Source organism: Hippocampus comes, unplaced genomic scaffold, assembly GCF_001891065.2.
Source record: "Hippocampus comes isolate QL1 unplaced genomic scaffold, H_comes_QL1_v1.1 scaffold144, whole genome shotgun sequence".
In the NCBI taxonomy this organism is placed as follows: Eukaryota; Metazoa; Chordata; class Actinopteri; order Syngnathiformes; family Syngnathidae; genus Hippocampus; species Hippocampus comes.
The window spans coordinates 710,738-722,159 of NW_017805782.1; the positions used below are offsets into that span (position 1 = coordinate 710,738).

General features: G+C 52.6%; 2 protein-coding genes across 2 annotated transcripts in view; one reads left to right on the forward strand and one right to left on the reverse strand.

The window, feature by feature from the left end:
- Window positions 1-5,257, reverse strand: part of xkr6b (XK, Kell blood group complex subunit-related family, member 6b) — a 15,561-nt gene extending 10,304 nt beyond the window's left edge. The window contains exon 1 of the mRNA XM_019885032.1: window positions 4,692-5,257. Within this exon, the coding sequence (XP_019740591.1) occupies window positions 4,692-5,257 (566 nt within the window). The remainder of the gene's footprint in view (window positions 1-4,691) is intronic.
- Window positions 5,258-5,396: 139 nt separating this feature from the next.
- mtmr9 (myotubularin related protein 9) lies at window positions 5,397-11,129 on the forward strand. The gene is made up of 10 exons (XM_019885033.1): window positions 5,397-6,696; window positions 6,822-6,930; window positions 7,006-7,131; window positions 7,762-7,935; window positions 8,147-8,364; window positions 8,735-8,896; window positions 8,977-9,118; window positions 9,198-9,418; window positions 10,087-10,238; window positions 10,775-11,129. The coding sequence occupies exons 1-10, from the start codon at window positions 6,515-6,517 to the stop codon at window positions 10,936-10,938; spliced, it is 1,650 nt and encodes a 549-aa protein (XP_019740592.1). The 5' UTR covers window positions 5,397-6,514; the 3' UTR covers window positions 10,939-11,129.
- Window positions 11,130-11,422: the final 293 nt, after the last annotated feature.

The following is an 11,422-nucleotide window of genomic DNA, read 5'->3' on the forward strand; positions in this document are numbered from 1 at the left end:
GCAAGTCCTCCCCCTGCCATGGACGTCATGGCACATCATTGCCCCGCTCCACTTTACCCACAACCTTCCTTCCTGTTTTCTTTTGTTGGTTTGTTTGTTTGGGGTTTTTTTTTAGGGGGAGTGGAGGCGGTGGGGGGCAGCCAAAGTGACGGCACGCAGGTCGCCCCGGCGACAAGGCCGCTCGCCGCCAGACGGCTGGAAGGGAGCAGACGACGCGCTCGGCCGCCTTTGGGCACGGTCACCTTTGCAAATGGCCGACGTGTCTTTCGTCTTCATTAGCCTTCCACGGACGAGCAAAAACAGGGAGTGAGCGAGACAGTGGGCTCACTCCGGCCACGTCTCTTTTTGCTTGTGGAGTCAATGGGCAAAACGTCCATTTTTGTATTTTCGCACTAGGCTGCAAGTGAGCGTTGCAAGGCGTCAGCGGTGAATAAAGTGTTTGTCGTCTCGTCTCCTCTCAGATCATTGGTACAGCACGAATATCTTTGCAGAGGATAGAAAATATATCGCCGCGAGCAATGCTATATTGCCTGCCTGCGTGTGTTGCCGCACCGTTTGTGTTCATGCCATTGCTTTCAGGGTTGCGGTGCCACATCATCGATGCTATTGCACGTTAGCTAGCAAACTGAAAGGCGAAGCTACCGCGTGGGGTGGTTGTTTGAAATTCACAGGGTTGAAATTTCCCGAATGAACATGAATGTCGCATAGTCCGCTAAAACCATTGGACAATGCTGCCGTGGATGATCCCATTCCCAATAGAAGGCTTTTTTTCCAGGGCGAGGGATAGCATTGGGATCAATTCAGCTCATTTCAAAAGGCTCCGTGATTAGACGCCGCGCTAATCTGGGAGCGCGTGGAAACTCACAAGAGTCTAAATCCACTTACTGCCGAATGTTTTCAGCGCCGGCGCAAAACGGAATGTGAGAATACGGCGGCGGCGGATGTTCAAAGTGGGTGATTTTGGCGGCGGAATGATGCCCGACCTTGAAATGCGTGCTTGCATCGGCATGCCGTACTGTTCCTGGACAACCCAGTGCGCTGACACTGGCCGCTCTTCTCCTCCAAACTAATTGATATGCAGGGAAAGGAATTTGCCGTTTCGGTCCCTCATATCCCTTGAAGGAATGCCGGACTAATCCACTCAGACACGCTGGCTGAAAATAAGCCCATCGATGCTTTTCTAATCCTTATTTTTTTTTCTTTTCACTCTTTCAGCCACTGTTGAGGAATCATGAAAACAGACAATACTGGTCCGTCAAAGAATTGCGCTGACTGCTCGTACTCGATGAAAACATGCCGTTGACACAAAGAATCCCGGGTTCGGTCGAACAACAATCACAATCACGCCATCTGCACCGTGAGGCGAACGTGCTAACCCGTCGACCACCGTGCCACCCCACTGCTTTTATAACGTGATCAAAAAACTGAATTCAAAAAAGTTTCCTCAACTGTGGCTGCACTTTCCAAAGAAGACGATTTAAGAATCTGCTTACCAAGCCCAATGGGGTTGACAAGAAAGCATGAACGATGGATGTGGGCCAGAATATGAGCTGGCCTACATATGACGAAATGGGTCAACCCGCACTCGCCCTTCAATGATGGAGCCTGGCAGCAAGGCGCCGGCGCACGCAGCCCGAATCAACGGGCCCTCCGCACGCGGCCGACTTTCACCTTTAGTTGTTTCGCTGTATGCCAAAGCGGTCTTACTTGTGAGGACACGGAGGATACCGAAACATTGACCTTGAGCTGGATGTCCGGAGTATCAAATGAGTGCTCAAACAGCATGTCCCGCAGGTCAAGCGCGTGTGGAGAGAGGAACCAGGAGTCGTGTGCATGCAGATAAAAAAACAAAACAAACAAACAACAACAAAAGAGAAAAACATGACTAGAAACAGAATCACCAACCGCTTCGCTATTGACGGATGATACAAGTGATGAAGTCGCTGCAGCTGCCAACCAGGCCTGCCTGCACGCACGCACGCGCACAGTGCACTGTACAAACAGCACAATACTACTAAGTCAATCAATCCTCATCGCGAGCCAAGTTGCACAAAACGTGCATGCGACAAATCGACCCTGTTTTTTTTTTAACAATAAAACAAGCAGACAAACAATATTTTGGAGGGGGAAAAATGTAAATAATATCTGGTGGGACGGTAGCGATTTTTTTTTAATTAAAAAAAAAAACAAACATTGAAGATGTCCAATTTGTTTTACTACTGATATACTTTTAAACTAGCTCTATTACTTGTTGTTTTTTTCTTTTTTGATGTGGTCATTGAAATGTAACTGAAATGAAACAACTCTCTGTCTCTCTCTCTCGATGTCAAACGGCTCCAGAAACAGGACGAGCAAATGTAAAGTGCGTTTGGCGAGTGTGCCTCACACCGTCGCATCCCTGTGCGACACACGCACTCGTCGCATGTGACGCCCATGCTAATGTCTGTCTGCAAGGCCCATCTGTGCTTAATATTCCCGCTCGCGCGTCTGTCTGCTGGCCTCGGCTCGAGAAGAGCTGCCAGAGTGCGGCGTCAAGGCGACATCGACGATCAGCTCTTTCATCACACCGGCTAAATATAGCAAGTCAAACATTCCTTGGCCAAGGCGACGCCTGTGAACAAAATCCGCCGCGGCGTGGACCTTAACGCTCGTTACCGGAGCCCCGAGCCACTGTGATGATGTCATTTTCAGTCGACAGCTGGAGTGACAGTACAAGTCAAAATGGCCGCCCCCTCCGATGGGTTGAAAAAAAAGAAAACCTTATTCTACAGGCCCCAGGTGGCCAAGCTGCGCAGACCAGAAGGAGAAGCGAAATGTCCATCGGATGCAAATTCTTTCCAATGCGTCGCTGCGGACAGCCTCAAAAGTATGCCGGCGGCCCAATTGCCGAGCCCATTGGGTGTCGTTGAAGTGCTTTTGTAAAAGCAATCGGCAGGGCTTCGTGCGCCCGTTGTTTATTTGGTGTGAAATTGCAGCTCGCTGTGTTTACAGGAGCCACGTCGACGACGACTCCTCCCGCCGGCCCACTGAGCCGCTCGTGGCGAGATCGCTATACTGTAATTGCCAATTATTCGGCGTTGCCGGCCAATCGTGACAAATTGGAAGGGAAGAAAAAGAAGGTCTCCCCCGGGCGGGGCCGCTGCGCTGGGGATTTCCCCTGAAACTTCCCTCCTCCGCAGTCACGTTCGGGTTCGCGCCGCTGAAGTCGGCCATCGCGCCGCCAGGAGACTTGCAGTGCAGCATAGCAGGATTAAAAGAGGCCAGCGGAACCCTCGCTCATCAAAAAATTGAATCAACATGGCAGCGTGATGGCAGCCTGCGGGCTGGCCGCAATGCACGCCGGGAAGGCGGATAATTGATGGTGGAGGTGAAGAAAAAAAAAAAAGAGGTCGTGAGACGTGACTCCCGTCGGCTCTCGAGCGCGATTTCCTCTCCTAATGAAGTCGCAACGTTCCCGGGAAGCGATGCTGCTACCTGAGATGCGAGCGGCAAATCCGGGCAGGGAAAAAGAGCCCATTAGTTCGCAAGCTGACATGCCGCAATGTTAGGGACAATTCAGTGTTGTTGATCTTGTTTTATGATTGTGTTCGTGTTGACTTCCTCTTTCACTCAGAACAAGTGCCTTTTTTCAAATCAAAATCTGATGCAAATTTTACAGAAGCATATTGCATTCAGTTGAAAATCAAGCTTTTTTGGTTGTTGTTTTGTGCAGGTCAACTATTTGGTTCTGCCTCCTGTTCATGTTTGGGTGTAATTGCACTATCAACCACTAGATGGTGGCACTCTACGGTGTTTGACACGACATTTGAAAGGAGGAAAAGGAAAACGGGTTGCATTTCAGCTCAGCGTCGTTTCTCCTGAAGATTCTTGAGTGCGCTCCCAGGGCTGCTGTCTGCCCCTCGGACACGATCCCCCTGGCTGCCCACGGCGGGGTCAAAAGCCGCTCATGTCAGTTTAGCTCGGCGAGAGTTCAGCGAAAGGCTAACAAGCCGATATGGAGATGAGTGGCCGGCCACGAGAACACCAAAAAGCACCGGTGGGCGAAGAAGACAAAAACCTTCGGTGGCGAAAACTGTCAGTGGTGAAATGATTCACTTCAGAAAATATTGGCCTCGGTTGAACGCAATCCTTGCTCCAAATGTGCCAGGACTGGGACTGACACCAATTTTGACCAACTTGAAGGAGGAAACCTCGTCCGCCAGAGTGTCACAACATGCAGCTGTCCTCTCCTCAATTGTGCGTGGGCAAATTTGGATTTGGGAATTTTAGAAAATGCCGAGCGTTGCAGAAGACACAATGACATCATGTCTGTGTATTGGGTTGGGCGGGGGCGGGGAGGGGGGGGTCGTGTAGTATCGTGAACTGCGTGAGAACAGATGCTCCGTCAGGAGTGTTGCAATACCGATATGATTGGACTCTTCAATGCAGCTCGGGGAGGAGGGTGGGCGCAGTGGGATTTGAAGACACCTCACGCACGCACGCACGCACGCACTTTTACTCCCCACACAAGCGCAATGGCGCACTTATTCCCCGTTCGCGCATGGAGAGAAATACGAGTCTCCCCCTTCGCATCACGCTCGTTTCCCCGCTTCCGCACGACACAAGCACAACGAGGGATTTTGCCCTCGAGCGCACCGATGCGGGTTATTCCAGGTGACAGGTGCGCAGGCGGCAGCCGACGCGGCTCTTACCTCCACACCTGTCCCATCTGAAAGACGTGCAGCACGCTCTGCCAGAGCCAGACGGAGAGCCGGCAGCATCGGTCCCGCTGCAGGCTGGCGGCGGCCCGGCGGCTGCTCAGCCCCTGCACGGAGCCCAGCGCGCCCTCGGTGTAATCCTGCACGAACCACCTGAAGCTGAGGATCTGCACCAGCACCGAGGGCACCAGCACGAAGAAGAGCGTCACGGCCGACCACAGGAAGTCCCGGCCGCGGTAGTAGTAGGCGGCGAGCCACACGTCGCTGCCCACGTCCCAGAAGAAGACGAGCAGGGCCAGCACGATCCACAGACAGTCCAGCCACAGGCGCCGCTGCTCCTCGTGCGGCGGCCCGGCCGCCGCCTGCCGGCGCCTGGCCCGCAGGTAGTGCAGGCAGGCGCTCCGGCAGCCCCAGTAGCACGACGAGGTGTTGCAGCAGTGGCAGATGTGGAAGGAACTGCCGTTGTCGGGCCCCTCCTCTCCCGCGCCCACCGCCTCGTCCAGGTTGCGCAGCTGGGCGAAGCCGGAGACGAGCCCGCGGCCGTCGGACTTGGCTGCCATCTTGCCCCCGGTCGCTGGCCCCTCTTCCTCTTCCTCCTCGTCCTCGCCCCCCTCCCGACGACACTTCCCGGACACCTGTTTTGCACCCGCAGCCGCGGAGCCATCTACGAGCCGCCGCAGCTCCCCCAGGCTCCGGGCTCGGATGGCGCGCGCACGCCGCCGCGGACGCAGCGCATGGCCCCCACCCACCCTGCGGGTTCGAGCACTTTTAAGCCGACCGAGAGTGATGGAACAATTGTTAAAGGTCCATCTCATTCGACGCCCCCCTCCTCCTCTTCCCCGTCCTGCTAATGCTGCTGCTGCTGCTGCTGCTTCGGCCCTCCCCGCATCCCTCCTCCAGCTGCAAGCCACCGCCGCGTCCCCCCCACTGGCCCTCGCCGACGTAATTCATCCCCCAACTCTGCCCCCTCCCATCCCACACTGATTCTCCCTTTTAACGCGGATGCCATCTAGCGTCTCGTTTCAAGTCCCCACGCAGCAGCAGATCATGCCGGGGAGCAGCACAAGTGTTCCCTGTGATATCCTGGAGAGAAAACGTCTACTACCGCTCCTGTCAATCGATCGCCATGCTGCTGTCTGGTCCGATTGCTTTTCACAAAATGGATGGCATTTTTCTTCAAGCGCCAACCAATGGACTAAAACGTGTTCTTTCCACTTTGTCTTGATTGTCTCCGTGACATAAATGTGCATTTATTTCAAAATCATCACTGCAGCTCGCATCATCGGAAAGGTTGTGCAACGCTACACCCTTGTGTCCGAATTTGGTATCGCCAGAGCTTCAAGAAATTGGTTATAAACTTGCTTTAAAAAACGGCACTGTCGACAATAATTATAGGTGAGTGTAAAAACGAGTAATTCAATTCACTAGTTCATATTAGAACCGTTTTTTCCGTCGCGAGTTTCCTTCGGTGCCTCACTTGTTTCCAGTCGGCGTGTTGTTTTTGAGGGACGAGCGATCCCCGTTTGTGTCAACAAGGAAGACGGTCAAGTCATTGAACGAGAAATGCGCATTAACATTAGACACACGGGTGTGTTTTTCGTGGAAGCTTGCGACACGCGCGATTTCAGCCTTAGGTGTAAACTATAGCTTATTTGTGTCGCCCGTTTCCCGTTTTGGTCACCACCGACTAGCTCGTTCGCTTTAGCCATTTCGCTCCCCGCCCGAAGCTAGCGGTCATTGCCAGTTGGATACACACACACACACACACAGTACTGCGTTTGTGTGTCTTTTGTACCTGTCAGCGGTCAGGCGTCGTCATGGAGTTCGCCGAGCTGATCAAGACCCCCCGGGTGGACGGGGTGGTCCTCCACCGGCCCTTGATGCCCCCAGTGGAGGGAACCTTGTGCCTGACGGGCCACCACCTCATCCTCTCCTCCAGGCAGGACAACACGGAGGAGCTGTGGCTGCTTCACTCCAACATTGACGCCATAGAGAAGAGGTAACGGCGGCCTGTGGAAATACTTCTTCGCCGTCTTCTCTCGACAGCGTTTATCAAAAATGAGCCGCGTCTCGTAAAGGCTTTGGTCATATCTTGTTGAAGATTCCATGAAGAATCTCTTGCAGGTTTGTGGGCTCTGTTGGTAGGATCATAGTCAAATGTAAAGACCTCAGAGTGATCCAGCTAGACATTCCTGGGATGGAGGAGTGCATCAACATTGCCAGCTCTACAGAGGTAAAAAAAACAACAACAACAAAGAAAGACAAGCTTGAATCAAGTCATGTTTTGCTCCTCTTTATTGCTGTCTAGGCCCTCTCGACCCTTGATTCAATCTCCCTGACGTACCCTTTCTTCTACCGGCCCATGTTTGAGGTCGTCCATGACGGATGGAATTGTTTCCGTCCTCACGATGCTTTTAAAGACTTGGAGTCCATGGTAGGACATCCGTCGCAGACATACCAGCCCTGGCTGCTCAATAAGAGTGTGTTCGGGCGCCGCCCTTCTGCTCAGCTGAGTCACCTTGAATGAGACAATAAGGAAATATTACAATTAAAATATTTCCAAGTCTGTGTACAGCATATCTATTTTTAGACGAGCAGGACAAATAACTTACAGTTAATGAGTACAAGTGATTTGTTTATGTCTGTTGTATTTTTTTGGGGTTTGTTTGTTTGGGGTGCCAGACTCTTATCGCCGCTTTTTTGACATTGAGAGCTTCCTCTTGGTTACTGACAAATGCAAAGGGCGACCAGTTTGATACACAATTTATATCTTATTAGTAATTCATGAAATTCAAGAGTGAAGGAGTGAAGACACTGAACGCCTTCATGGTTTCTCACAATAAGTACACTGGTCAACAAATAGATAATTTTTTTTTTAATCGTGAGATGCTTTCTAGATAATTTTTTTTGGCACCGATTGAGATTTTCATAATATCCTGACCGAACTGGTCAATCGCAAACAAATTTCAGTCGGTTACCCTGGCATACATACGAGCTGGTCTTGTTGAGACACAACGATCCCGTACAGGCAGGAGTGGGCTTCTCCACTGCATTTCTCTCGCAGACAGACGAGTGGCGGCTGAGTGACGTCAACAAGGACTTCAGCGTCTGTCCGTCCTATCCTCCCCTGGTGGCGGTGCCCAAGGGCATCGACGACGAGGCGCTGAGAATGGCGGCGACGTTCCGTCACGGCGGCCGCTTTCCCGTGCTCAGCTACTACCACAAGAACAACGGCATGGTGAGCAAACTGCTGGAGACAACCGACCAAATAGCAATACTTTGTTGGACTCGACTAGATTTTTTTCTACTTGCGCGTCGATCTTTCTGACAGCTTCTCACTTTTTCTTCCCGAGGCACCGCTGTTTTGTGCCTCGTGGCCATACTTAAGAGCAGTGCGAGTTGTCGAATCGGCCGTTTCTCCCAACCGACTATCTCGATGTGGGTCGTAGGTGATGATGCGAGCGGCTCAGCCTCTCACCGGCACCAACGGGCGGCGGTGCAAGGAAGACGAGAAGCTCATCAACGCCACCCTGAGGCCGGGCAAGCGCGGCTACGTCATCGACACGCGCGCCATTAACGTGGCCCAGCAGGCCAAAGCCAAAGGAGGAGGCTTCGAGTCGGAGGCCAACTACCCGCAGTGGAGGAGGATCCACAAGGCCATCGAAAGGTGCGCTCAAACCCGAGGTCCAAACTAGGCTTTTCCCGTTGCCTGTCCCTCCCTTTGGGAATGAGACAAGCCCGCTCTCTGTCGTCTTGAAAACTCACCTCAAAGGTCATTTTTCTTCTTTGGCTTTCGACTCAGCGGGAGACCCCGCGTTGTCTTTGCGCTTAATGGCGTTTCTCGTTTTGTCCTGTTAGCGGCCTTTGTTTCGTGTCGGGCACTTTGTACTTGGCCGGGGTGGTTTTTCTCGTGCTCTGGAAATGAAGTGGATCAGCACTATGGCAAATCAATGGCTTAGCGCAGGCTCCAAAACCTGAAAAAAGGTCGCTCCTAAGCCAGCAAACAAGGTTGACTTCAAGCCTCGTCGCTTCACCAGGTCCGGCGTTCTGCAGGAGAGTCTGATCAAGCTGGTGGAGGCGTGCAACGACCAGTCGCACAACATGGACCGCTGGCTCAGCAAGCTGGAGGCCTCCAACTGGCTGGGGCACGTCAAGGAGATCCTGACCGCCGCCTGCCTGGCGGCCCAGTGCATCGACAGGTTCCAAAGGCCCGCCGGGGTGGACGCCATTTTGATTTGGCGTCGGGTCACGCGTGACTCGTATGTATGCCGTGTCCCAGGGAGGGTGCGTCCGTCCTGGTCCACGGCACCGAAGGCACAGACTCCACGCTCCAAATCACCTCCTTGGCTCAGATCATCTTGGATCCCGGCTGCAGGACCATCCGAGGCTTCCAGGGCCTGTTGGAGCGAGAGTGGCTCCAGGTGAGCTCCACCTCTCTCGGCAAGGTCGCCGTTTGGAACCGCGCAGACGCCGACACGGAGCGGCCGTTCCTCTCTGCAGGCGGGTCACCCGTTCCGGCAGCGCTGCGCCCAATCGGCCTATTCCAACGGCAAACCTCGCCAGGAGGCTCCCGTCTTCCTGCTCTTCCTGGATTGCGTGTGGCAGATCCTGCGCCAGTTTCCTTGTTCCTTTGAGTTTGGCGAGGCCTTCCTGGTGCTGCTCTTTGAGCACTCGTACGCTTCCCAGTTTGGCACTTTTCTGGGCAACAGTGCAGCGGAGAGGTAAACTTTGTTTTTCTTTCCGGTGACTAGTCAGCTGCCACCTCCATTCACCAATGGACTAATATTGCACGTTGCCTGCTTCGGCTGGAATTGCTCATTGATACTTTGTAAAAATCTGGCACCCCGCTCAAAAGTCTTCCCAACTCTACCCCCCCCCAAAAAAAAAAAAAACACAAACAATCAATCATTCCGATGCCCGCTACACGTATGAGCCGCCGAAATATGCTATCACGGCATCATGAAGCGTTTCCGCACCGTGACAACGAGGCACTCTCCTCTTGGCAAAAGCAGCCACACGAGCACAAAGCCCCGGTTGGCACGCTGCCTTGGGCTCCGTTCAGCATGTTGTGCCAAAACAACTGACATTGTCAACCGTTGGACATGACCACGCCAAAGTTTTACACGAGGTTACAGTAAGTTCAGAGGTTACAGTAAGTTCACCCCAGAGCCACATATTGCCCAACTTGAGTGACGAGTCGATTGTACCACCCTGGCGGCGTTTGAATCAAACAAGTCCTGTGTACTTTGCTGTCCTCATGAGCAAATGTCATGTTTGTGTGGTCACTGAAATGACACCGCGGGCTCGCCTTTGTCAGCTGCAACGATCAACTTAGTTAGCATGTTGCGACGCGGTTCTCTTGACGCCTCCTTGTCACCGTCGCCCACAGGGCCAAACTGTCCGTGTCCGACAAGACGGTTTCGCTGTGGTCGTGGGTGAATCGGCCCCAGGAGCTGGAGCGTCTGGCCAACCCGCTTTACGAGTCCAACGGTTTGGTCATCTGGCCCTCGGTGGCACCGCAGAGCCTGCTGCTGTGGGAGGGTAAGACACCTTTCCCATCATGCCCCGCGCGACCCGGAGAGCAAGGGGTCGATTGAGTGAACCGGTCCAATTTAAGTTCAACTTAACGTTCGTCCCCTCACTAGTAAGACTACGAGTAGGCAAAATGTCAGAGTAGTGGGGGGGAAAAAAAAAACTGGCCAGCCATACACAGCCCTTTGCGCAACATACTATAGTGTTGTCATGAATTGATTGTGTTTGTGTTCTGGTTACCAGTAAGTCAGGCGCCACCTGACACACTCCACTTGCTGGAAAAACACATTTCGGACTGTTGCGTGCCTGCGAGCTGCGATTAAGTCAATAAAGGCATGCGGGCTGACTGGAAGTTATTTTTGTGTTGTTTGATTTGGACTTGAGTCACATTTATCCAGAGGCTTTTTGTTTCCCGCAAAATAAATAAAAAGAGAGATTTTTTTTTTTTCTGAAAGTTCTCGTCACAATCGATGCGTCCTCTGTCTATTTTGCACAAACGCTATTTTGCCTTTCTCACTAACCTCCATCGCGGTCTTGAATCCCAGGAGTGTTCCTCCGCTGGAACCGCTCGTCCAGGTGCGCGGACGAGGCCCACGAGGAAATGCTGCACATCATCGAGTACAACAAGGAGCTCCAGAACAGAGTCAACCTCCTGCGCCGGCAGCTGGCCCAGCTGGAGACTCAAGATCCGCTCCTGCAAACGCCCTAGAACCGACGCCAGGTAGAGCACAACATGTGGACGTGTCCTGGAGCTTTTTGTCGCTGACCAAATGAACTTTATTTGCTCCTGTAAAAAAAACACAGACATTCCTCACATTACACTGGAGGCACAAAAATAGTGATATGACAACCCATATTCCTGATCAAGGATGGATGTATCGAGGCTACTCTCCTGCAAAATAAATACAGCATTAAAAATCCCTCCCACCCCTCCACCGTCAATTCCAAATGCACCGGTATGCAGAGCAGTCAGTGTCCCCCCCAAAAATATATACAAAAAATAAAAATAAACTGAGTTGGCTGAGATAAGCATGATGAAAGCATACTATTCTCTTGCGTTTCATAAAAACGGAGTAAGAACCTCAGAAAATTGGATGTAAACGAAACATTGCAACTCCTTCTGGCATGCACATCTTGGCCACCAGGGCGCAGTATAACACCGTCCAAACAAAGAAGCGTCCCCCCCCCCCCCC

Bases quoted from the DNA above. Each gene is read 5' to 3' on its own strand.
- mtmr9 (XM_019885033.1), top strand. From the start codon at position 6,515: ATGGAGTTCGCCGAGCTGATCAAGACCCCCCGGGTGGACGGGGTGGTC. The intron at 6,931-7,005 runs GTAAAAAAAACA...ATTGCTGTCTAG, and splicing joins ACATTGCCAGCTCTACAGAG to GCCCTCTCGACCCTTGATTC. The intron at 9,119-9,197 runs GTGAGCTCCACC...TCCTCTCTGCAG, and splicing joins TGGAGCGAGAGTGGCTCCAG to GCGGGTCACCCGTTCCGGCA.